At 41.8% G+C, this 27575-nt stretch overlaps 1 protein-coding gene across 9 annotated transcripts in view; it reads left to right on the plus strand.

The window, feature by feature from the left end:
- The window catches only part of STK39 (serine/threonine kinase 39), a 316521-nt gene that overhangs the window by 119945 nt on the left and 169001 nt on the right, over window positions 1–27575 (plus strand). For all 9 annotated transcript variants that reach the window (XR_014080206.1, XR_014080205.1, XM_081582614.1 and 6 more), the window contains 2 exons: window positions 6162–6210; window positions 6313–6378. Coding sequence is in view for 7 of the 9 variants with exons in the window: in XM_081582614.1 (XP_081438740.1) it covers window positions 6162–6210; window positions 6313–6378 (115 nt within the window). In the remaining 2 variants the exon portion in view is untranslated. The remainder of the gene's footprint in view (window positions 1–6161; window positions 6211–6312; window positions 6379–27575) is intronic.

The raw sequence follows: 27575 nt of genomic DNA on the forward strand, positions 1-27575 counted from the left end.
GTGCCGCAGAATTGATGCTTTTGAACTGTGGTGTTGGAGAAGACTCTTGAGAGCCCCTTGGACTGCAAGAAGATCCAACCAGCCCATCCTATAGGAGATCAGTCCTGGGTGTTCATTGGAAGGACTGATGTTGAAGCTGAAACTCCAGTACTTTGGCCACCTCATGCAAAGAGTTGACTCATTGGAAAAGACCCTAATGCTGGGAAGGATTGGGGGCAGGAGGAGAAGGGGACGACAGAGGATGAGATGGTTGGATGGCATCACCTACTCGATGGACATGGGTTTGGGTGGACTCCGGGAGTTGGTGATGGACAGAGGCCTGGCGTTCTGTGATTCATGGAGTTGCAAAGAGTCAGACATGACTGAGCGACTGAACTGAACTGAACAGTATTTGAAGATATGTCTCTTGTAGCACTTACTGCACTATGTAGATTAATTGATTTACATATCCAGTTTCCTCATGAATTCTTAGGTTTTAGAAGGAGAGTCTGTGTCTCTCGTCTTTCTGCCTCTCTGTCTTTCTGTCAACAGTGACTGGTCTGCAATACATACTCAGTGGTATTTCTTGAACACCTGCAAGCAATTAGGAGCTTGCAATTTGGGGATGATTTGGTCTCATTGAAAAGAATTTCAGAGCCAAACCAGATTGTAGTGGGTGGAGGGAGGGGTGAAGGCAGGAGTTCCGATCGTTATATTTATTTCTGTTGCCAGCATATAGATCCTCTGCTCGTAGTCTAAAAGCAGTTAACTGGTACAAAAACCTTGGTTTTACTGAGTGCCTTTTTTAGCAATGAGTGAAAACATATCACTGGGTAACAGTGACCAGGACAGAATCAGTGCAGTGTGAGAGCCCTGAGGCTCTCACAGGAGCTGTGCTTTCTGTCAACCTAGAGAACTCTTGGAACTTCCCATTGCCTGAGAGCTAGGAGTCAGAGTTCTTTGCCTCATCCAAGTCTGTGCCCTGCATTTACATAGACAAAGATTTGCTTATATTTGCATAGCTGAACATTTTGCTATTCTTAAAAAAAAAAAATCCTTTCTCTTAGAGGCTACATATTTCATATGGATGGCAACTATAAAAATAACTAGCATTTTTTGGGCACATTTTTCCATCCACAAAGGAGTGGATATTGCATAGATGAATCCATTGGAAACAAATAAAACTTAAATATTTCTTTGGGAGGGGAGGCAGGGTGAGAAACACAGCTCTGCCGGAGGTCATTGTATTGTTAGAAGTTAAAGTACAAATTTTCAGAACTATTTAAACTGTATCATATTCATCCTGAATCCTTTAAACATTATTTTAAGTCTCGGTGGACTTTGGCTTATCCACATGTGTTTGAATCCTTTAAGGGATTTTCTTCTGAGAATGTTAGTACTTGCAGACTCCTTCTGCATTGTTTTTAAGGATTTAAAATTGAATGATTATTCAAGGCCTAGGCCATCATTACAGTTGCTGGTATAGCATTCTAGCATTTTTTGAAATATGGTGTTTGCTTGTAATATTGTATTGCTTGATAATTGTTGGTGGCCTTGTAAGATATAACAATGCTTGCAGAATTCTTTCTACTGTGGTACTTGGCTAAGAGGCAGGCAGCATTGATGGTTCCTGCATTAACCATACACTAGTAATCTCCATGGGCTTACCAGGTAGCTCAGTGGTCAAGAATCCGCCTGCCAGTATAGGAGATGTGGGTTTGATCTCTAGGTAGGGAAGATACCCTGGAGAACGAAATGGCAACCCACTCCAGTATTCTTGCCTGGGAAATCCCATGGACAGAGGAGCCGGGCAGGCTGCAGTCCATGGGGTCGCAAAGAGTTGGACACGGCTGAGTACATATACACATAGTAATCTCTATAACATAAGACTAAAACATGCAAAACATATAAAAACCCTAAACTCAAATGGGCAGCATGCATCTTGATTTTTCTCATACCTTCTCTCACTTTCTTCCCTTCCTCATTTTCATCATTCCTCCTACTTCTGCTTTTCCAAACTTTTTATGGAGGTAGTTTGGCATATGTGGAATTCAACTACAAAGGGATCTGCTATTTAGCTCTTCTCTTTATAGAGTAGAGGTTACCTATTAGTTAAACATTAATCCTGTTAAAAAAGGAATGTGGCTTTTTAAACGACTTCTCATTTCTCATGTCACTGTGTTTCTGTATCTGTTGATGAAGTTAAGAGTAGGGTTCAGAGAACAGAGTTTTCTTTTCAGCATGCTTTTCCCCTTTACAGTCTTGATTACCACAGAAATGACCTTGCTGGGGAAGGAAACGTAGTCCCAGTCCTGTATCTCCAGGTTGTTGTTGTTCAGGCACTCAGTCATGTCCAGTGCTTTGCAATCCCATGTTGCAGGCTCCTCTGTCCTCCACTATCTCCTGGAGTTTGCTCAAATTCCTGTCCTTTGAGTTGGTGATCTAACCTGAGTTGGTGATGCCATCTAACTATCTCATCCTCTGCCGCCCTCTTCTGCTTTTGCCTGCCTTCATCTCCAGGTATATCTGGCATTTCCCAGCCTTCTCTTTACATGGGTCCTACACTTGACCTTGGTAAGCAGAAGCGAGGAGGTGGAGGTTTAGAGGAGAAAGGAAGGCATTTGTGGCTTTCCTTCTCAGCGCCTCCACTGCACGGGGATACACCTCTTTCCTTTTGTTCCTTATGAGCCTGAGTCTTGTCTTCGTTATATCATGCTCCTGTTCTCTACTATATTGAATAGGTGCTTAGAATTTGGTGCTAACTCTAGTTCCAGAAGTTGTAGTTTGGTGCCCAGATGTCTAGTAGCATCACTTTTACCCCATATTTGATTCTGGCATGAAATTGAGCTATAGCAGTTTTGTGGTCTGACTAAGGCTTTGGCGATACAAAAAATGAACACTCTGTGGTCCCTTCCTTGGAAGGGCTTATAACCTAGTGGGGTGGAGGCAGGGAGATACAGAAACAGATAATTGCAAAATGAGTGTGGGTGGATTGGTGTGTGAGCAATGGATTCTACTTGTAGGAGGTGGGAGAAGTATCTCTGAAGATGGATGCCATTTAAATGGGTTCTTGATGGATAAGCAAGGGTGTGCCAGTTGGTTACAAAAAGTTCTGAAGCAAAGCAGTGTGCTTTTTCATGAAAGAGCAAGGTATGGGTGAGACTGTCACTGTGTTTGGAGGATAAGTTCACGTGGGGCATGATGGGAAGTGAGGCTGGAGGAGTTGGGATCTCAGGCCACTAAAATCCTTTAGGAGGGATAAGAAAATATCTTTGTTTAGAAGCCAGCTAGGGAGCAGTGTGGATGGTGGGTTGGAATGAGGAAGAGAGAAGTGGTAGACAGATTAGCCAGGAGACTGTGTCAAAACAGTATTGACCAGAAAAAAAAGTGAAAGTGTTAAGTGGCTCAGTCGTGTTCGACCCTCTGCGACCCTATGGACTGTAGCCTGCCAGGCTCCTCTGTCTGTGGAATTCTCCAGGCAAGAACACTGGAGTGGGTAGCCGTTCTTTTCTCCAGGGAATTTTCCCAACCCAGGGATCGAACCCAGATCTGCCACATTGCAGGCGGATTCTTTACCGTCCGAGCCACGAGGGAAGCCCTTTGACCAGAGGGTGGAGGATTTCAACCAAAAGAGTGGCCTTGACTTCCTTCATCATCTTAATTTTCTTAGGTTTCTTTTCTTTTCACTTAAAAAAATTAAATCTAGGTTATTTTGTATGTGTCTTGGTTTTTGAAATTTGGTTTCACAGTGTAAGTTGCCAAACATACTCAGTCCCTTGTGTAATGGTTCTGTATGTTCTCTCAGTAGCCGTCTCCTTCCCATAAACACAATCCATGTGTTTGAATGTTCTGACCGTCCTCTCACCACCTGACAGCATAGTCTCTTATCTGCCAGCTTGTAAGCTGACGAGGGTGGTGTTTATGTCTGTCATCGTCATCAGAGTGTGCCTAGTATCTAGCATGATATCTGACAAATAGCAGGTGCTCACTGCATACTTACTGAGAGAATGAAAGGATGAATTTGCAGTTTCTGGAAGCAAAAACTCTTATCAGTGATCTCTTAAGAGTAGTCTACGTTAAAAAAAAAAAAAGCAACCAAAGTTAAACCACTTAGTTCTAGTGCCTGGTAAGCAAAGTACAGAAACAATGTCCAAGATAAAAATTCCTAAATTTGAATCAACTTACCAAGGAATATGGAACACAGAATGTAAATTGTGGCCCACCTGTCATGTAGACCTTTATTTACTCAAAGAAATTAGCAATTAGAGGCTGCTGGTTGCATTGGCTATGGCCATTTGGTAGTTGTAACCAGTGTTCCACTTGAAATTGAGGAAAAGAACAATAGCAATTTAAAGAGAAAATTTCTTTGCACAGAAATGCAGTTTATGGCCCCTGTAGACTGTCACGGTTTGTTCACCATTGCGCCGAATGACGTTCCCTAATTCTTTTGTATGCTGGGTCCCTGGAAACATTTTAGTGCAGCTTCCTGGTTCAGAGCACTGGTTTCCAGTCTCTTCAAGTGTGAGGACTCCCTGTAAACTTGGATTCCGTAGCGCAGTAGTCTTAGGCACTTAGACAATCACTGCCTGAGAAGAGACCTAACGATACTCAGTCGGGCTTCCCTCCACCCTCCCAGTTTTTTATTATAAAAAATTTAAAACATAACAGAAAAGGTGATAAAATAATACAGTGTTTACGTTTATGTAAACACCTAGATTCAACAATTATTCACATTTCTCATATCTGCTGTCCCTATTTATGTTTTATTGGCTGAACAGAAAATAAGGAACAAACTTGTGACGTCAGCTTGCATTCCCTCCAAATAAAGACACATTCCTCCATCACCAAAATACTTTTCCACACTTAAGTAAATGAACAGAAATTTCCTAAAATTGTGTGCTGCCTAGCACATTCACCCACCTCTATTTCTAAATGTCTCTTGTAGCTTCTCCTCCTCTTAAAGTTCAAAACTCAGGAGAGGGTCACATGTTGCTTTTCATTTTATGTTTAAATCTATTTTCATCTAAAACAGTCCCCTCACGTCTCCCCTTTTCTTCTACGACACCAACTTTTTTAAGAGAGCAGCCCAGTTACCTTGCTGACTATCTGTCCTCTAGGTTTATGTGATTCTTCCTGCATTCCTGCAGGACCTAATGATGAAGGAGGTGGTTCTTTGTGGAAGAGTGCCAGTTATTAAGTATAGAAGGAAACATAGAAGTAGAAAAATAAGTGTTCTGCCACCTCCAATGAAATAACTATTTAAGGCAAAGATGCTAAAACCAGCAGGTGAAAGATTCTCCAGGACAGGATAAGCACATCATGGCAAAGTATTATCTAACAGAATACTTGCCAGTTTCACTGGGACAAACTTACCTTGGAGAGATCTCGGGCCTGGGAACCAAATGGTTCAATGTAGCATCTGTCCCGGTGAAATAACCTGTCATCATGTGCCTCCCATGTGCTGCGGTAATTACAATGTGCATCATCTATGAAGTGTTCTTCCCCCAAATGCTTGTGTCAACCTAGCCAGGCCTTCAGACCCAACTGTCAGTTTATGGGAATTATAGGACAGAGAAACAGGTTAAGTGACACAGGAGGAAACGATCAGACTAGTCTCGTAATGCTTTTAAATGAATTTGCGTTCTATTAATCACTGTCACATTTATGTTCCCTTGAAAAACAGTAGTCCAAGTTCAATTTAGACAGGGTGACTTGGTGGGTGGATAGAGCTTGTACACATGATGCGTGGTCCCCTTGCAGACACCGCTGCTCATGGAGAATCGTAGAACACTGTGGACGTAGTTTCCTTGATAGGGTCATACCACAGCTTGTACTGCTTCTGAATAAATACAGGGATTTAGCTCACAGAGGTGTCAGTCTGCCACCTTTTAGAAACCCTGCATTCACTTAGTGAAGTGTAAGGATGGAGGATGGAAAGTTGATCATGCCCCAAATATTTAACTTACAGGAGTTTATGTGTTTTGCAGTAGAGGTGTTTGGAAAGAACTGGAAAATCGGCGCCAGTTTATTTGGTGCCAGCTTACAATGAATTTAGCCTGTGGTTTGCTATTCCTGAAACTGGTCTTCCAGAAAGACTCTAGGGTTAAGTTGTTTCATCAAGGCAGTGTCTTAATATATTGAGTGGTCATTGTTTCAACTCTAATTTATTATTGATCTTTCAGGCCCACAGCAGCAGAACTTTTAAAATGCAAATTCTTCCAGAAAGCCAAGGTAACATGCTTAAAAACCCAAGTAAATCTGCTATTTTTAAAATCACTATGAATTTCAGTGTATCATATTTGATGTCAAACCTTGGGAATATTTGTTTTGCAGAACAGAGAGTACCTGATTGAGAAGCTGCTTACAAGAACACCAGACATAGCCCAAAGAGCCAAAAAGGTAAGCACCATAAGCACTCCTGCCCCAGTGGGAGCCTCTCCCCCACTCAAGGACGTGGAGCCTGTAGAAGAGTAAGAAAAAGATTTCCACATAATCAGGGTATGTATTTAGAGATTACTGGGTTAGTGATTACACAGATAACTGCATTTTGCCTTTTGATTACCTCAGGCTGCAGCTATGTGTTTGCGTGTAGAAACAATGTGAAACTCAAAATGATTTCATTTTTCCATTTATTGGCTTTGCTTAAAGAAGTTCGCAGGGGAGGGGCTTGTGTTGAGACTTAAACACTGGAGAGGTAAAATATCTTTGAATATATTTTTAGGGGGTGGATTTTACTGAACAGTCATTTTTAATCAGCTTGAAATGACAAAATGAAAAACAAAACTTTCGTTTTTAATGGTTATTTTGAATATCTGAGTGACATAGTTTCTTTCCTCATAAAAGACCTTGATTTTTTCTGTAGTCTATGCTATGTTAACTAAATTACGTTAATAATTACCTAAAAAACTGGGTTTTAGATTTTTTAAAAATGGTATGTATGTGTGAGTGTATTTATGTGTTGACCCAGAGTTTTTTTTTTTTTGTAATGACAGATTTTATTATGGTATGAAACTTAACAAAACTTAACCTCAGATTTGGTTTGGTTTAGTTTGATTTCAGGGAAGGTGATGGCACCCCACTCCAGTACTCTTGCCTGGAAAATCCCAATGGACAGAGGAGCTTGGTAGCCTGCAGTCCATGGGGTCTCAAAGAGTTGGACAGGACTGAGCCACTTCACTTGCACTTTTCACTTTGATGCATTGGAGGAGGAAATGGCAACCCACTCCAGTGTTCTTGCCTGGAGAATCCCAGGGATGGGGGAGCCTGGTGGGCTGCCATCTATGGGGTCACACGGAGTCAGACACGACTGAAGCGACTTAGCAGCAGCAGCAGCAGCAGCAGTTTGAGTTTAAAATTGTATTAGATATTTAAATTTAAAATATTGATGTAGGTACAGATTTAGAAAGGGGAAGGTTCTTTTTATTTCCTTTTTACAATGAATACTTACAGGGGAAGTTGACATGAATCTAAGTTGTCTGCTCTGTAAATAAAATTGGCCAAGAAATATATGCATGAGAGTTGCATCTCAGGCTACCTAGGTGTTAGTACCTTGGACTGTTAACGTCTAGACACTGCTTTTTCTAAAACACTGGGTATGAAATACATTTAGCTGATGCTTTCAAATTGCTTTAAATATTAGATTTTAAAATAGACTTCAAGAAATGACCCATCTTGTGTGGGTATCTGAGCCCGTCTCCTAGACCTGCAGAATTCATTGGAATAGGCTGGTTCTCAGGCTGTGAGTCTGGGCGGGTAATGGGGGAATCTCTGGCCTGATTGTGGAGATGTGAGCCAGGGCTGGTCTCTGGGATGGCTCTGAAGGAAAGGTGAAAGTTTAGCAATATTCCATCAGAGTGACACCTCCCAAGGGGCAGCATAGAGAAGCCAGAGCTTCAGTTTGAGGCTACAGAAAGTCAGAGCCCCCACCAGAGTGCGGGGACTCCATCCAGAAGGCTTAAGGAGGTGCCTAGAGTGTTTGCCTAGGGTGTTGGAGTCTAGCATGGGGTCCTTTGATCAGATAACTAAAACGTCAGCCACAGGTGAAGAAAGCTGTTAGAAAGCCACTAAGCTGTACAGTATGTGCCCCCAAAGGCCTTTGTTTGGGTTTCCCTCTGGTCTATCCTGTAGCTGTTCCCAGAGGGGCTTTCCCCAGCCTGCGTCCTTCCCAGGTCCCCAGCCTCACACCTGCAGCTCCAGCTCCAGCTCCTCGTGCAGTGTTTCCAAACCGTGTGTTTTCCCTGCCAGACCTCACCTGCCTGTGTTTGGGGCTGCTCTCTGAGTCACCTGACCTCAGGGCCCTGGGGTGACTTTTATATCAGAGGCCCCCTTCTTTGTCTTCTAAGTCCTCTCCATGTTTCCCTCTACACTGTTTGTTGGACTGTTTCCTCCTGTTTTTAATTGAACATTTGCAGTAGATTTCTGTTAATAACTACTCTCCTACCCCCATTCCTCCTTGGGCACTAGTGCAAGATTAACTGTCTAATCATGTCACTTAATTGCTCACAAGTGGTTTCCAAAATTAAACAAAAGCAAATAAATGGGAAAAAAAGTTTCCTATCAACTAAAATGCAAGCTCCTTAGCCTTAAATTCATGGCACCATTTCAACTTCCCGCCTGATACCATTGACCCTTGAACAGCACGCCAACCCTCTGTGCGGTCAAAAATCTGAGTGTAATTTACAGTTTGCCCTCAGTGTATATGGTTCCTCTGTAACTACAGATTCACTGAATTGTGGATTGTGTTGTACTGTAGTAAACACTGAAAAAAATCCATATGTAAATGGACTCACACATCCAACTTGTGTTGTTCAAGGGTCAACTCTATTGTATGCTCCAGCTAAACTTAAAGCACCTCTAGTTCTTACTGCATAACCGGTACTTTCCTTTGACACTCCATCAGCAAAGAATCTGTTCAGGCTGTCACTTTTCTTTTTTTAAAGTTTAGGTTACATGTTGTTACATATTATTGTGTTGTGCATTCCAAATTTCATTTCAAATGTATCTTAAATAACAAAGAGCTCCTTTTGGGAGATGATTTTGCAACCGTGTCTTCTGCCCTTTTTGTTTGCTCCTTGATCTGAGACTTAAATCTCAGGGCTTGTCATTCATTCCTTCAAAAGGAAAATGGCCACACATTTCAAAGTCACACAGAGAAGAATGTGAATTAGTTCTTTAAACATCATAATAGAAAAGAGAAGGGCCCCATAATAATGTTATTCTGGCTCTCCAGCTTCATTAAGTTGGCTGTTTTCCTGTCATAATTCTCATTTTAAAGTGTAATTTGGTTCTCGACTATAAGCCATTCCTTGCCCGTAGGTTCCATGGCAGGTATGCCAACCAGGACAGCATCCATCAAAATGCGTGTCTTGTTCATAGTAAGTGCCCACAAGTGTTTGTTGACTCAGTGAACGCATGCTTCAGTGGGCCAGGGAAAAGCCATTTGAAAGTCTGTTTGTCACTCTCTTGAACCTCTCAAATGCTTGGCATATACTTGTTCCTGGGCTTCCTGTTAATAATAAACCACCCTCCTTCTCCTGGACTCATGATGTTGATAAGCATCCGTGCTGTTCCTTATTTGAAGCTCCTCATGTGGGCTTGGCCACTAGGAAGTAAATACTATTTTAATCACCATGTGAATTGAAAGCCTTTGTGGTAAGAGGACTCTTTACATGTAGGTTCTTAAAGTGTTTAAGTAAATGTAATTTAAAAATCGATACAGAAGAGTCCTTAATGCTATTTGTGTTACTCTTTCTTGCACTTGCCTTTATTGGCATCTTCTCGGCCGTCTCCCTTCCTGTTTGCTGTGGTGCCCATAGTTAACTGTGCTCTAGTTTCTTGGTTGGGGATATGTTCCTCAGAGGCCACTCCTTGTTAGTCCCTTGACTTTTGTCTCCTCAGTTGGTTGTTTTTAAAACAGAAACAGTTCATTGATAGACCAGTGTTTACATGACAACTGGTTGTGTTGACCAAGCTTTGGACATTTCTGGAACCAAGCTGTTTGAAATTTGTTGTCATAAAACATAATGTCTGCTGTTCCTCCTTTATGGTAATCCAAGTTAAGAGCTGTTTTTCAATAACGTGAACAACCCTCATATTTAAGAGAGAGAGGAACTTGTGTTGTAGCTGCCCTTAGGATGGCCCATGGAGCCCATCAATGCGGTCTTTTGTTGCGAGAAAGAGGCTTCTCATATTCATGATTGCCCCAAATGTGAAGCGTTAGTTGACAGCCACATAATTCCACGTGGGTAGGTGATCTTGTCTGCATCCAGAATGACTCCTCTAAATCAGGAAAAGCACATTATAAAACAGAGACAGACCAGTGTGTCTTCTCTGGTAATTTAGTGACATAAAATGATATTGTTTTTTTGGATGTAAAAGTAACTTCAGAAATTAAGGATATTTGTTTTTGGTTTATTTTTCCCCTGGAGGCGCAGAGTATTTGGTCCATTCGAGGTTCTTTTGCTGAAAGATAGTATTGTTCGGGAATCAGTTTTTTTAATTTCTTTATGGCTGTGTTGGATCTTTGTTGCTGCATGCGGGCTTTCTCTAGTTGCAGGGCCTCTGGTTGCAGAGCATAGGCTCTAGGTACGCGGGCTCAGTAGCCGTGGTGCATGGCCTCAGTTGCCTCATGGCACGTGGAATCTTCCCAGACCAGGGATCCAACCTGTGTCCCCTGCAGTGGCAGGCAGATATTCTTAACCACTGGACCATCAAGAAAGTGCTTAATTTTCTTTCACTTTGATTTTTCTGTCTGTGAAATGGAAATTCTTTCTGACCTCAGGAATGTGGTGAAGGGTAATGAGAGATTTGGTGTTTCTGGGCCATAGGACCCTGTAAATTCTAAATGAGAACATGGTAATAATGACCCAGGAAAACAGTAAGTGCAGCTGTATAACTTTTCAACTTATTCCTTATCCTTGTGCATGAGAAGAAAAGGCTTTATTTTCTTCTCATGTGGCTTTTTTAGGGGCCTGTCTCCAGCTGTCTTTTGGTGTTTGAAAGCTTGACCGAGTATTGTTCCATCATTAACATTCCTGGACTCGCTGGGTGGAAAAGGTGTAAATCATTCTGTTAGAATCATTCTGTTAGCATCTGAGTATCAGAGTTGACTGATGTCTTTGCTTTATGTTTGTGAAATAAACCTTGAGTCCCCCCCCCCCCCCCACTCATATTCATACACTTGCTGTGGCTAAAGCTCACTGATGGCAGGACAGAGGCAGCCTGTCTAAATGCCAGCTGCTTAGCCAAAAAGTATGTTGGCCAGAGAAGGAATGAAGTGGGGAAACAATACACAGTATATCTTTTTAATATGGTTGTCTGTGTTTTCATGGGAAGTAGACTCACTGGAGGATTTATGGTTTGAATTTTCTTGATTATGAAATTGAGAAGTTAGAAATGGTTAGTGGTTATCAGGAGGAAAGGGGTATTTTAGCACTGCTACATTTGGGTGAAGCCATTGTGAATTGAAAGAACTTGGATGGTATTTGTGGGTACCAGAATTTGTTATATCAGGCTCCGAGATTGGTTTTATATTAATGACCCAAGGCTGTTGGCTCCATGTGGTCCTTCTGTGTGCTTAGGAATCAGTAGGTAGGAATATTACAGTTCACATTTGAAACTTGACATGTATTGATAATTGGTACTGTTTTTACTTTTTATTTTGAAATAATTTCAGACTTACAAAAATGTTAACAGAATAGTATAAACATTTCTCTATGTTTTCTCTCACGCTTTCTTTTGGAACGTTTCAAAGCTATAGACATGATGCCCTTTATCTTTAAATATACTTCAGTGTGTATTTTCTAAAAACAAGGACATTCTCTTACATCACAGTATGATTGTCAACATCAGGAGACTAACAGTGATGCAAAACTATTATTTAATTTTCATATCTCATATGAATTCTCCCAATGATAATTTACCTGATGTAGGACCCAATCCAGGATCGTATAGTTTTCTCTCTCCTTTAGTCTTCTTTAAGCTGAAATAGTCTTTCTTTTACAACTGTGACACTTTTAAAGAGTACCGGAAAGCTGTTTTGTAGTTTGGGTCTGTCTGATAATTCTTCATGATTAGATGCAGTGTATGCATTTTTGATGGGACTGTCTTGTAAGTGATGCCATGTTCCTCTTGGCATATCATATTACAAGGCACATGATGTTGATTTAATCCTTTACTGGTGATGTTATCACATGCTTAAGGAGTATCTGTCAGCTTCTTCACTGTAAACACAATTAGCTCTTAATAGGAAGGACTCTGCTGCTGCTGCTAAGTCGCTTCAGTTGTGTCCGACTCTGTGCGACCCCATAGACAGCAGCCCACCAGGCTCCGCCGTCCCTGGGATTCTCCAGGCAAGAACACTGGAGTGGGTTGCCATTTCCTTCTCCAATGCATGAAAAGTGAAAAGTGAAAGTGAAGCTGCTCAGTCATGTCTGTCTCTTAGCGACCCTATGGACTGCAGCCTACCAGGCTCCTCCGTCCATGGGATTTTCCAGGCAAGAGTACTGGAGTGGGTTGCCATTGCCTTCTCCAAGGAAGGACTCATTAATAGTATATTCCCTCTTTATATTATACATTAAAAGGTAAAGTGAATATATTTACTGGGTCGTTAGTCTTTTTTCGAGAAAACATTTCTGCTTTGTGTCTTTATGGTTGTACATTCATAGGATGTAAATTATAGGATATAAATGATAGGATTTCTCTATAATTTCCCAGCAGTCTTGCAGACAGTGAACATTTTGCTAGCATGTGATGTTCAGATTGAGATAAGAGGTGGCAATGGTGCTTCTCCAGCCTCTGCACCAGGTCTGGAAGCAGAAACATTTGAATCTGTGTCCTTTGTTGGCTGTGCTGCCTGATCTTTCAGATGGAGCCAAGGACACTGACATGGTGCTGCCCTGTGGGTGAGAGGTGCTGCGTTTGACTCACACTGGGCGCTCCATTCAACAGTGGCTGCTGTGGATATCATGTATTGATAAATAAGGAGAATAATTCTTGTGGATAGAGCAGACAGGCAATTTAGAAATATGCAGTGAAATAGGAAGCAAGGAAAGAGGCCTTCAGGCAGGTGGAGGAGGAGGGGTGATGTGGGTGGCTGTTGCTGTTGCTCTGGATAGAATGGAGTAAGAGCCCATGGAGGCCTGCCAAAAGAAGGAAAGAATGACCATCATTATTTCATCACCATTGTCCGAATGTTCTCTGCCTCATCAAGGCGCTGGCAATGGGCGCGGGCCAGGGCATCCCCTCTGCAGCAATCCCCGCCACTGTGTGAAGTGGGGGACGTGTGTTTGTGAAGAGCCTAAGAACACTAGGAATTACATACACACAGAGCTGCTATCCTTTCACACGCGTTAGATTGCTTTCAGATATGCTTCCTTATTTATTTGAAACAATTGTGCTCCAAGACAGATAGGCAGGGCAGGTATTATTATGTACTGCAGAGGAATGCGTGAGAGCTGAAATGATTTGCTTGAAATCACATTGCTTAAAGAGGCAATTCTTATTTCTGCTTCTGTGCTCTTTCCATTGAATTGCACCTCAGAAGAAAGCAGAAGGAAAGGGGGAGGATAGGAAGGAGATACAGACGGAGAGGGTGGGCAGAATTAAACAGCACAAATAGGAAAAGCAGGGGCTTCCCTGGTGCCTCAGATGGTAAAGAATTTGTCTGCAGTGCGAGAGACCTGGGTTTGATCACTGGGTTGGACAGATCCCCTGGAGAAGGGAATGCCCACCCACTCCAGTATTCTTGCCTGGAGAATTCCATGGACAGAGGAACCTGGTGGGCTACAGTGCATGGGGTTGCAAAGAGTTAGACATAACTGAGTGACCAACACTTTCACTCTGCTTTCAGGAAAAGCAGTCTGTCGGGGAGGCACAGTTGTCATTCTCAGAGCCCACAGTCTGCTATTTAACACACAGGATGGTGGTGGAGGGGGAGTCCATGCCATTCGTGGGCACAAGGAGAACCCTATAAACTTCATTGTAGGAATGTGGTGAATTTGCCAGGGTTCTTGCAGATGTGGAGACAATAATGTGATAAAAGGGCTTTGGGGATTCTAAAGGGAAGAGAAATGGCTAGTAGGAGTTCGGTAGCATTAGCAGTTGTTAACACCTGCCAGAGGGTCAGTGTCTCATTCATAAAATGGGGAAGTTAATAACAACCCACCTCATGCTTTTGAGGACTAAATAAAGTAAACATAGGAAGCACAATAGTTGGCACAAAATAGTAAATGACTCTATAACCGTAGTTATTATCATAATCATGGTAAATGTTATTATTTTTATAATCACATATATGGCTTTACTGGGCTTTCCTGGTGGCTCAGATGGTAAAAAATCTGCCTGCAATGCAGGAGACCCAGTTTCGATCCTTGGGTCGGGAAGATCCCCTGGAGAAGGAAACGACAACCCACTCCAGTATCCTTTCCTGGAGAATTCCATGGACAGAGGAGCCTGGAAGGCTGTAGTCCATGGGGTCGGAAAGAGTCGGACACGACTGTGTGACTAACATACACACACACACACACACACACACACACAGCTTTACTATTACAGTTTTGTTATTATAGTATCACTGTTGCTTTTTTGTAACTTTTTTCACTCCTCCCACTGGGGGTACCACTGTTACCATTCCTGTTTCTGCTGCAGTAAGGGCTGCTGCCATTACAACCACTACTGCCGATAATGGACATAGCAGGTGCAGACAGATAAAGGTTACAGTGCAGCCATTGCAGTTTGCCTTTCAGTGGGGAATATAGTGCCTGCATCACAAGACCTGGAAAACTCAGAGAGCAGCAGAGAATAAATACTTTAGGATATGGGTGTAGAATGTCCTACAAGAACAGAAAAGGTCTTGGAGCTGGTCCGTGGGGGAATGTGGGAAAGGGAGAAAGGGGAACTCATACTTACTGTGGGTCTTCATGCACATGCAAAACACTTGGTTTACATCTATCTCATTACTGAGTTCAGTTCAGTTGCTCGGTCATGTCCGACTCTTTGTGACTCCACGGACTGCAGCATGCCAGGCCTCCCTGTCCATCACCAGCTCCCAGAGTTTACTCAGACTCATGTCCGTTGAGTCCTTGTAATAATCAGTGAAGTCCTGAGTAACAGGATGGAGGTATAATATGTTAGATTATTACAGCTTGTTAAGAAAAAGCTATATACATTTTGAAAAATGAGTGAAAAAGAGCAACCAGGACCACAAGTATCTGCTGGTTTGTGATTCTTCCATTTGCAGACCTGAAAATCAAGACCTAGGTTGGTTGGGCCCTGACCAAGTTCATGCTGTCATATAGTAGCCAAGTTTGAAGCCAGACTCCCAGTTTGCTACCATTTTGTCGCTTCTTTTAGTTGATAAAGAGGGAAAATGGGTCTGAATTTTTGTAAAATTGCTTCCCCCCGCCATGCTTCTTGGAAGCTTATCATTAATTTATAAGATGTTGAAATTTATACATTATCAAGAAACCGGAGAAGAAATTAGGTGATTTCAAATGCTTGATGGGTGGATTTTAGTTTTGTTCCAGGTCTGCCCAGTAGAGGGCAGCAGTGGGTTTTTAATTCTGTGTGGTTATGAACTGCAGGCTGTTGAAGGTCTCAGGTTTGGTCAGAGTAGAAGGATCTAAAGTATGTTAGGTCTCTTCTGAGTTACTAGGTACTAGTACTGAGTACTAGGCACCTCTATCAGATGGTTTTTTGTTTTTTTTTTTAAATTGGGCAGGAGGTTGAAGGGTGATGGTTTAGATATTTCTTGTTATTACCACTTCTCACTTTAAATTACATTTCCTGTTAACGAATCACAGTAATCTGACATGCATTATATATAATTCATGTCCAAAAGAAAAATCTCAATTTTGAAGATAACTGTATTTTGTGGTCAAATTAATACAGTTCTGGGCAATGACAGAAATTTCAGAAAGTTCACTGGTCCCTGCAGTTCTCCTCAGAGTCAGATCAGTAAAGGAGGAGGCAGTCAAAGTGCATAACTGGGAAGAAGTGAACAGAACTCTGTGTGTGTAACCACATACATTGTGGATTTAACGTAAATAATCCTGATGATCTAAGTAGGTATGAGGATGCATGTTCAATTACTGCTTTGTGTTTCTTTCTGCCTTCCTCTTGTTTAAAAACAGCCATTATGTGAATTTGGGCTTCCCAGGTGGCTCAGTGGTAAAGAATCCACCTCCAAACAGGACACCTGGGTTTGATCCCTGGGTCAGGAAGATCCCTTGGAGAAAGAAATGGCAACCCACTCCAGTATTCTTGCTTGGGAAATCTCATGGATGGAGGAACCTGGCAGGCTACAGTTCATGGTGTCTAAAAGAGTCAGACACAGTTCTGAGTTCAGTTCAGTTTAGTCGCTCAGTCGTGTCCGACTCTTTGCGACCCCATGAACCGCAGCACGCCAGGCCTCCCTGTCCATCACCAACTCCCGGAGTCCACCCAAACCCATGTCCATCAAGTCGGTGATGCCATCCAACCATCTCATCCTCTGTCGTCCCCTTCTCCTCCCGCCCCCAATCCTTCCCAGCATCAGGGTCTTTTCCAATGAGTCAACTCTTCGCATGAGGTGGCCAAAGTAGTGGAGTTTCAGCTTCAACATCGACCTTCCAATGAACACCCAGGACTGATCTCCTTTAGGATGGACTGGTTGGATCTCCTTGCAGTCCAAGGGGCTCTCAAGAGTCTTCTCCAAAACCACAGTTCAAAAGCATCAATTCTTCGGCGCTCAGCTTTCTTCACCGTCCAACTCTCACATCCATACATGACTACTGGAAACACCATAGCCTTAACTAGATGGACCTTTGTTGGCAGAGTAATGTCTCTGCTTTTCAATATGCTATCTAGGTTGGTCATAACCTCCCTTCCAAGGAGTAAGCGTCTTTTAATTTCATGGCTGCAATCACCATCAGCAGTGATTTTGGAGCCCAAAAAAATAAAGTCTGACACTGTTTCCACTGTTTCCCCATCTATTTGCCATGAAGTGATGGAACCAGATGCCATGATCTTAGTTTTCTGAATGTTGAGCTTTAAGCCAACTTTTTCACTCTCCTCTTTCACTTTCATCAAGAGGCTCTTTAGTTCTTCTTCGCTTTCTGCCATAAGGGTGGTATCATCTGCATATCTGAGGTTACTGATATTTCTCTTGGCAATCTTGATTCCAGCTTGCTGGGAGAAATACCAATAGCTTCAGATATGCAGATGTCTAAAAGAGTCAGACACAACGTAGCGACTAAACAACAACAGCAGCAACTGGGAATTTATTGTATTGAGGAACTCATGCTCACAGGGAGGACTTTGGTGATTGGGGCATGTTACTTTTCCTATTTTAGAGCTGAAAGAACAGTTGGCCAAAGGTTATAGTTATTGGTTTAACTGGACAGATGTTCCCAGAGTGTAAGCTCATTGTTTTCATCATTTAAAAAATTTTAAATGCATTACTTTTAGTCAGGTTAGAATGCAGTTTCTTTAGTCAGAAAAGTGCTTTAGGCCACTAGGGGGTGCTATCAGAATAGTTAATTTCCTCAGAATCTCTGGACAGAAATTGCTTCCCAGTGTGTAAAACCCTTGTAGATGTTTTCCTTTTTCTCTTTGCCTGATATAAGGAACTTGACTGGTGTTTATGCTGTGGGTGAATTAGGCAGAGCAGAGGATAGAGGAAAAACGAAGAGGAAAAAGCATCATACATCCCTTTCAGTTCAGTTGGTGAATTGAATTTAAAAATTCATACATTCTGGGTAAGTGGCCTCTTTCTGGTGACATTTGATTTAAAGCAGAGAGGATCCACTCTGGAAATTGTGATTTGCTAATCCCACCGGCCTCATTTAGGACGAATGTTTGTATTTTCAGATTGAGATATCTTTTAAAAATACCAATGGCTTAAGAGAGCATTTTAAACTTTTACTGATCTTGGAGATCCACTTTTGGAAATTTAAACATAATGACATTCTGAAAATATTATCAGAGATACTGTTCATGCAGATGAACTTGTAGAGAACTGATTGTTTTCTCTTACCAGAAATGAATCAGCAGAATCAATGGCCTTATTTCACATCCAGTTGGATTTCTGAGATCTGTGTGTTCAAATGCATTATGTGCTTCATTTTTGCCTTTGGGAAATTTGATAACTTTTTCCAAAGATTGTGTGCATCTGCTAACTTTTTGAAACTTAATTCGCATGCATGTGCCAGGAGAAGAGCCCCGACTGCCTGCCTGTCTAGTGTTCGCCCGGTGATAATTACTGATAATATACTGACTACCATTAAGAAAGTTTGTCTTTATTCACTGTTACAACTCACACTAATACCATTTCTTTTAAAGCGTATCATTTCTTTTAAAAGTAGATGAACCGTGAGGAACGGAAAGGAATTTGGCTATGGTTGCAGAAAAGCTGGTATAAAAACTTAGCAGATGCCTTTTTGAACTTGTGAGAATTCTAATATGATTGTTCCTTCTCCCTGGTTTAAAACCAGTCAGTGGCCTCTTGTCAGTTACAGGGTAAGTGTCAAGTTCCTGCCACCGATCGATTGAGGTCCATGTTGCTTGTAGGGTTGGGCTTCCCTGGTGGCTCAGTGGTAAAGAATCTGCCTGTAATGCAGGAGACATGGATTCAATCCCTGGGTCAGGAAGATCCCCTGGAGAAAGAAATGGCAACCCATTCTAGTATTCTTGCCTAGGGAATCCCATGGATGGAGGAGCCTGGTGGGCTACAGTCCATAGGGGTCGCACAAACATAAATGAGCGACCAAACAATGACAACAGCACTTGCAGGGTAAGGGCCACACAAAGCTCCTGTGATCTGTGTTTGGCTGCCTCTCCAGCTTTTCGTGAGCCACTTGCCCTCTCACCCTGGACACACTCTTACAGAATTACTGATTCTTCTACTTTCCGATCAATACACTCCTGAAATCCCATGCGTGTTTTCCATGAAGGTACATGTACTGGTCACTCTGTTTTGGCTTCTCCCTGAACTTGTATCTTCCCAGCGCTATCACTTCTTTAATGGAGCTTTCTCATAGCAACACCTCACCCCCTCAACCCTGCACTCCAGACAGTTCATCCTTCCTTCATTCCTGCTGCTTCTGAACCCTGTTGCACTTGGCATCGTTGGTAGTTTATTTCCTCACACATTTGCCTTCTAGACTGTGAGCTCCTTGGGTGCAGGCATGGTGTCATATTATCCCCCAGTATCCAGCATAGTATCTTGGTCAATCAATAAGTATCTTTGGAATTAAGGTTCGGCAAGCAAGGTTGTGAAGTTACGATGATAGACTTGGTGGGAGTTGACGTGAGAGGGTGAGCGGGGACAAAGTAAATCTGCTTTTAGTTTTGAAGGAGAATTGTTAAGGTGTTTTTCAGTTGGTGCTCTATCCTTGTATTTCAAGTCTATGACTCAGAGTTTATCTGATCTTAGGTTTAAAATCCTTTGTTATCTCTAGTTTTCTAAGAGTCTTGGGTGAGCCAATTAATTTTATTTACCTTTGCCACCTTATCATAAAATGGAATGGTTAGATTTTATTGTCTAACAGTTGTGTATTATCCGCTTTGGACTCTTTGACAGCGAAAATGTAGTCCCTGGCACTCAGCATATTTCCATATTGTCATTTTCCTCACCCAGTCAGTATGCATATAAGTTTTCCTGTTACCTGAAGCCACATCTAGTTAGGAAGATATTTCGAAACTACACTTAAATTGGTTTTTAGTACTCTTTCATTCTGGATTACCTGTTACTTATTTCCTCATTTTAGGGGAAATGATTAGATTGCACCCTTATATCATGATTCTGTGAATCTTTAAAACAAGGCTGACATTTTGGAGAAGGGAAGGTGAAAGAGACAGAAAATGACAGAACTTTTGTACTTAATTCAGAACAGGAGAACTCCATTTCAGTGGAAGGAATGCACATGTTTTGCCCTCTTTCCTCCCTGTGCTGAGCTGTGCTTAGTTGCTCAGTCGTGTCCGACTCTTTGTGACCCCGTGGACTGTAGCCCACCAGGCTCCTCTGTCCATGGGATTCTCTAGGCAAAAATACTGGAGTGGACTGCCTAGCACTCCTCCAGGGGATCTTCCCAGCCCAGGGATCGAACCCAGGTCTCCCCGCATTGCAGGCACTTTCCTCCCTAGCCCCTTAGCAAGTTGTGTAATGAAATGAGAGGCCAGCAGAGGGGATGGCTTACATGCTTAAAAAATCATGGAGAGTCGGGTGTTCAGTTCAGTTCAGTTCAGTTCAGTCCAGTCGCTCAGTCGTGTCCGACTGTTTGCGACCCCATGAATTGCAGCACGCCAGGCCTCCCTGTCCATCACCAACTCCCGGAGTCTACCCAAACCCATGTCCATCGAGTTGGTGATGCCATCCAACCGTCTCATCCTCTGTCATCCCCTTCTCCTCCCGCCCCCAATCCTACCCAGCATTAGGGTCTTTTCCAATGAGTCAACCCTTCGCATGAGGTGGCCAAAGTGTTGGAGTTTCAGCTTCAACATCACTCCTTCCAATGAACACCCAGGATTGATCTCTTTTAGGATGGATTGATTGGATCTCCTTGCAGTCCAAGGGACTCTCAAGAGTCTTCTCCAACACCACAGCTCAAAAGCATCAATTCTGCGGCGCTCAGCTTTCTTCACCGTCCAACTCTCACATCCATACATGACCACTGGAAAAACCATAGCCTTGACTAGACGGACTTTTGTTGGCAAAGTAATGTCTCTGCTTTTAAATATGCTATCTAGGTTGGCCGTAACCTTCCTTCCAAGGAGTAAGTGTCTTTTAATTTCATGGCTGCAGTCACCATCAGCAGTGATTTTGGAGCCCAAAAAAATAAAGTCTGACACTGTTTCCACTGTTTCCCCATCTATTTGCCATGAAGTGATGGGACCAGATGCCATGATCTTAGTTTTCTGAACGTTGAGCTTTAAGCCAACTTTTTCGCTCTCCTCTTTCACTTTCATCAAGAGGCTCTTTAGTCGGTGTAGTCGGGTGTAGGGCTCTGCTTATTTTATGTTAATCAAATTTGATTGGCATAATAGAGATGGATGGCTCTGTTGTTGTTTTTTTTTTAATCAAGTAGTATTTTTAAAAATTTCTTACTTTGAAATTCAGTAATTTTAAAAGGAATTAAAATTCGAGGCCCAGTTGCGGTTGTGCTTTGATACAGGATTTTCTAAGCTTCCCATTAAAATTAGTCCCACAGATTCAAAGACTGATTTAAAAGAGTATATAATAACTTAAAAAATTGTTTTTCCTCACATACACACATACAGAAAGGCAAGGAGCATTTGTAAAACTTACAAGGCAATAACAAAGCTAAGAGATTCAAACAACAACCTTTAATTTAACCCAAATTTAAAGGACCATTTGAAATTGTTTTAATTGTTGTGCAACCAGCTTGTTGGCTGATTATGTCAGTTGGAGAGGAACTGGGAAGGTCCTGCTTTGTCCAGACCAGAAGGACCCCTTCGGGAATAAGGACAAGGTACTGAGCGGTGGGCTTTCTCTGTGCCTCTATGAAAATCAAGAAGGAGGTAGATGAAGGAGAGAAAGAAAGAGGAAGGTGAGAAACCAAGCTTGGAAAGAGGCAGAAAAGGCCCAGAGAGAGGGGAAAGCACTTGGTCAGGAAGCTGGGATCCATGGAAGTCTGTGATTGAAAGTTCATGACCAAGCGTAGGCTGTGCAGGCAGACCCCAGCCTGACCCTGGCTCTGGCACTGACTCCAGGGTGGCCTTGACCATCCACTGAATGCCCTGTGCTGCATCTGTGAAATGCAGACTGTTCACGGGCTTCCCATTGATGGTCCAGGGTGAAAACCAGAGTCCTTAATCAGGCCTCTAGGGTTTGGAATGGTCTAGTTCCTTTCTCACCTTTAGCACTTCTCTTGCATTCTCTCCTGGTTCTCCATGTGTCTGCTGGCCTGAGGCTCTTAGAGGAGCTGCTTGCTCCTGTTTGGAAGTGTTGGCCCTTCCATCCTTAGCTGACCTCAGTCTCAGCTCCGTCGTTTCTTCAGAAAACAAAATAGGAATTATGCTGTGTTTACTGCTCTATGACCTACCTGCATTTTCATTTAAGATACCTGTAGGCATTTTTTGGTGTCAACGTAGATTTATACAATCATTTTAAATAACAGTATAATATTCTGCTACAAGAATGACTATGAATAATAATGAGTTATTTCTTGATAGACAGATCGTTTCCTTTTTTTTTTTGAATTGTTAACCATACTGGAATGATGGAGAAGGAAATGGCAACCCACTCCAGTATTCTTGCCTGGAGAATTCCATGGACAGAGGAGCCTGGTGGGCTACAGTCTATAGGGTCACAAGGAGCTGGACACGACTGAGCAATTTTCACTCACTTCACATACTGGAATGAACATCATTGTACGTGTGTTACTGCATGTGATGTTATCTATTTTGTTAGGATATGTTCCTAGGGGTGGAACTGCTTGGTCCAGCTTGGTCAAAAAGTATATGCCTTATAATTATTGATGTCTGCTGGCTTATTGATGTCTAAAGTGGGAGTCTTTGTAGTTCAGATCTTACACTGAGTCTCAGGTCTCTCACCTGCAGAGTAATATATTACTTACACCACGCTTAGTCCAGTACCTAGCATTTGATATTCAGTATTGTTACTTATTTACTTTTGGTATTGAAATGTTTTCTCTGTACATTTATTTTCAGTCTTTCTTAGATCTGCAGTCAGCTATTTTGTAGAGAGCATGGGAGAACTTCTAGCAGTTTTGCAACCTTGAGACTTTCAGTAACTTTAGGAGAGATTAGAATTCACCGTGATCGATAGAGAGCCTATTATGGAGGGCCCAGCTTGGGATCCTAAAGTCTTAGAGCCATTAAAAGTAGTTCAGAGAAAGCTGTTGGTGGTGAGAAGTATGACAAGACCTATTCTTCTTCAGCCTGCTCTTGGGTAAGGAATTATTTTCAGTGTGGGAACGAGGCTGAGCGTCCCGTGTTACAAGGTGTTTCTACCCATTATTCTGTCACTTCGATCTCTTCTGTCCAAAACAAGCAAATGATAAACCAGCTGCCAGCCTGTGAGTCACGATCAAACCATTTCCATCATCCCTGGGTTTATGGTTTGGAATTCTCATTATGAGGTCTGATGTCAGCCATTTGCGCTACACCAGGTGTTGGCCATGCCCAGCATCTACACTCGAAGGGTGGTACCACACAGTTTGGATACTGAGCTTTGCCTCTTTTTTTTTTTTTGCTTTTGTTATATACCCGTGTCCTGGTTCAGATCCCCTATAATCTTAACCAAATTATAGCTTTTGAAATTGTAACCCCCATTTTTTTCTGAATCATTGCATAGTATTTTTTTTTTTTTTAATAATTTTATTTATTTATGGCTATGCTGAGTCTTTGCTGCTGCGTGGGCTCACAGGAGCTATTCTCTATTTGTGGAGCATGGGCTTCTCATTGCATTGGCATCTCTTGTGGAGCATGGGCTCTAGGGCACTTGGGCTCCAGTAGTTGGAACACACAGGCTCTAGAGCACAGCCTCTGCAGTTGTGGTGCATGGGTTTAGTTGCTTGACAGCATGTGGGATCTTCTTGGATCAGGGATCAAACCCATGTCTCCTACATTGGCAGATGGATTCTTTACCACTGAGCCACCAGGGCAGTCCCATAGCATGTTTTTTAAAAAGTATAGGCTTGAGATTATACTTCCCCCTGGCTGCCCCCTGGCTGACTTTAAACCTTGGGGGAGTCACTCAGGTTCTCAGAGCCTTGCTTTTCTCACCTTCCCAAACTCCCAAGGGTTTTGTGACATTTAAATATGACAGTTTATATCAGATGCTTTTACAGCATCTGTAACATAGCAGGGATGCATTAGGGCTTATGCCTTCATCTCCTTCTCTCGCTGTGCATCAGGGGACATTTTGTAAGGAAGGAGGGTGTATTCCACAAGTGAGCAGGAGGAAGTATTTAAATGTCATGTGAGGATTGTCTTTTATTTTCTCAAGGAAATTAAAGTCTGAGGTTAGTGCATTGCATCCCTCTATTTCCTTCCCTCTTCCCGTCTTGGTAGAACCTCAGCTGCTAACCCTTGTTCTTCAAATAAAACTGTTCTCCTTCTTCTGACAACACACGCAGTCTTGCTAGTTTCCTTGAGGACTTCAGATTACTGAAGTTTGACTGGAACTCTATTATTTACTCCTGTTTTAATATTACAATTTCTAGTTCCTTTGTTTATTTACGAAAATTTAAGTTACAATTGGAAAGCTTCCCTATTTAATGTATTTTTAATAACTATAATGAGCTTATCTGTTAGAATAAAGTAAAAGTTTCATGAAATAAATGACTTCTAAGCCAGCCTCTCTCCCACTGAAGTTTTCTGTATTAGGATGGTACTTCCTGGGAGCCTCTTGCTTTTCTCTTATTCACCACCTTGAGTGATGCTCTGGGTCCTTTTTCCTTACAGAAGCTTACTACCTAGTTGTTCTGATACCCAGATACCCAGGCTCCTTAATCAGAAATCAGCATTCAGTGGGTCTGGGGCCCTGACCCAGGACTCTGCAATTTTCATAAGCAGGTCAGTCGATGGTTATACTGGGGATTGAGGGAAGTCTTCTGGTCTGTCTCAGGTTTGAAAGGAAATTATATTGCTAAACTCACTTCACAAAAAATTCATAGTCCTTTTTTTTCCCCCTAATTATTTAGCCACAACTAAAATCCCTGTGTTTTGTCTTCTCCTTGTGGTTGTTGCCTGTAAGACCTGTCTTATCTGCATCCCATCCCTTGCTCACTGGGCTATCCATGTGAAGTAGGGCTTTGATGTCTTCTCAAACTGGCTTCTTGTGGTGTTGCTTAATATATCTTGTATTCCCTATTCAAGTGGACCTGTCTGTCTGGAGAGTGCTCTCATTTTACTGGAGTTATTAATATAGGCTTAGCAGCAGCAGTTTCTGCCTTCCTCCTAATGCTGGTTTCCTCAGTGCATGATAATATGAAGGTGTGGGGGCAGTCTCACAGGTTGAGGTGGCAGGATGGTTGGATGAGCCTTTGGCATACCCTCTTGCAGTGTTGTTGGGGAGTTCATATCTGGACAGTGAAGAGAAGGTCAGGAAATAGCCGTGGGCTCACCCTATAGCAGCATTTCTAATAGTGGAAACTGTCCAGAGATTAAATAGACTGGAATTAAAATCATGAAGGACCCACAGGACTGGAAGTGACCCTAGCTGTCATCTCCACCAGTGCTTCCTGACCAGTGGCTGGAGCACAGCGGTGGACAGTGAGTGGGTGACTGATGAGCCACGCTCCTGATCACCCCATCGCTCAGGGCAGTTGAGCAGGGCTTGGGATGGCTGGTGTTCTGGGGCCAGTTGCTGTAAATCAGTCTAGCATGTCATCCCATGTGCTGTATAAATATTGTTACTTTCTATATGTGCCATAAGGTGACTAGTTTGTGACATAATCATCCACACCACTGAATATTAAAATTTTGTGAACTGTCAAAGAAAAAAAAACTTCATCTGGAAGTTTAAAATTTTGAATATAGGAGATTTTGAGAAAGCTTCAGAGTTCAAAGAACTCAGTTTGGAAACTGCTGGTCTGAACCTGTCTGTCCTCCTGGTGTAGAGACCAGATATTGAGTTCTCTGGAGATTTAATGGATTTTTCAATCAGTGACCAAGATCTGGATCACTGCTGTTGGCTCGTGGTTCAGTGCTATTTCTTTTTATATTGGATACACTGAAGGCAGCTGACGAAAATAAGATGGATTAGTAGGTTAGAGCTTCATTGAAGAGAAGGGACTGTCTTACTTGGCCATCTTCACTGCTTACTGTGTTCTATGACAAACTCCCTGCTTCGTAGATGCTGGCCAAATGAATGAATGTAATGAGATTTATTTTTGACTCTACTGGGAAGTTGGGCCAGATGTCTTTCAACCCTCCTGCAGTGACTATTTATTTCTTATTTCTTACCAGTGTTTGGAGGGAACAGGGCAGGTTTGTTTGTTTCTGTTGGAATTGAGCATGGTGCAAGGTCTGACATTACATGTTACATTTAAACTTCCAAGAACCTTAGAAAATACAGAATAGTTTAAAAGGGGAATTCAAATAAATACTGAAAACTTCCCTTTGAATTTATAAAGGGAAAATCACTAATTTTTGGAGTGAATTTTTCTCATTTTAGAGTATATTTTCCCCTTACTGAGAGCATCTGAGAAGTAAAATAACTTGAGTATCCCAATAATGGGATCCTACCTTAACCATAGATTATACTGCATTTCTGGGTTCAAAGAAAGTGAAGACAATTATGTAAGGATCCAAAAACAGGAAAAAAGAAACAGCTGGAGGTTGAAATCAGGTGGGTGTCACCTGTGAGGGTGAAGGCCTGCATTAACTTGGAGCGACAAGGGGAGAGAGCTAGCTCATGCTGGTTGAGCCCACACACTGATTTTAATTTATTTTGAAGTTTGACAACTAAAAGTTGAGCCCAGTAATTAGCCCCCAACTAAAATAAATAAATTAAAAAAAAAAAAGTTGAGCCCAGGACTCCTGAATTTAGCTGATTAAACTCCTGACTTGAAAGATGGATAAAATGTAGATGGTGCCTCTTGATTTCTGGTAGAAGCAAACACAAATATTCTTTGAAGGAACACTTTCCTCCAAATAAAAATAAAACATTAAAAAAGAACTAATTTAGGTGATACCCCGAAGAAATTCAGATATGGGAATTATCTTATGCTTTCTATTACAAAAGACCATATATGAAATATTTAAAGAAATAGAAAATAGAATCTTGAAAAGGAACAAACACAATATCAAAAATGATCAGCAGATCTGAAAAATAAACATTTTAGATATGAATTTTATAACTGTTAAAGTAAGAGAAATAAAAACCATCAGTGGAAGGTCTCAGATGAAAAAATTTTTGGTAACTAGACACAGATGAAAAGAGAATTGATAAACTGAAGAAATTACCAAGAATGCAACATGGGCAGATAGAAAGATGAAAATAATCAGACAGAGAGGTTAATAACATACAGACTACAATCAGAAATTGTGACATAAATCCAATCATAGCCTGAGAGAAACACAGTAGAGAAATACAAGAGAGGTAATAGTTTAATAATTTTTCAGATGCTATGACAGATAGCAGTGCGCAGAAACAGGAAAAGTATTGTGAACCATCACGATAAATAAAAAGATATCTGCACTTTGGTATTTTGAACTAAAATTGTAGAACCCAGAGATAAAAGGAAGATCTTAAAATGAGCTGAGGAAGCAGAACAGATCTTCTATAAGGGAATAATAACTAGATCCACAGCAGACACCTCAGCAGCAACAATCAAAGCCTGAAGACAAAAGAATCAGTTAGTATCTTCAGAGTTTTTAGAGAAAATTAAAATTACTGAGACTAGAGGTGAAAGAAAGCCATTTGAAAATTAGAAAAAACTGAGAAAATTTATGCTTAATGAACCTACATTAAAGGAACATTCAGGAAGAAGAAAAGTCAAAACAAGCTAAGCATCAAACATGAACAATGATAATTTGATAATTTTGAATAAAATTTTATTCAAATAAAATTGGGTCACAGGTTGCTGCACCTTGGGGTCAAGACATCCCCAAAGAGACATCCCATTGTG

Source organism: Giraffa tippelskirchi, chromosome 3 (genome assembly GCF_054371585.1).
Source record: "Giraffa tippelskirchi isolate mGirTip1 chromosome 3, T2T-mGirTip1v1.2.pri, whole genome shotgun sequence".
Taxonomy (NCBI): domain Eukaryota; kingdom Metazoa; phylum Chordata; class Mammalia; order Artiodactyla; family Giraffidae; genus Giraffa; species Giraffa tippelskirchi.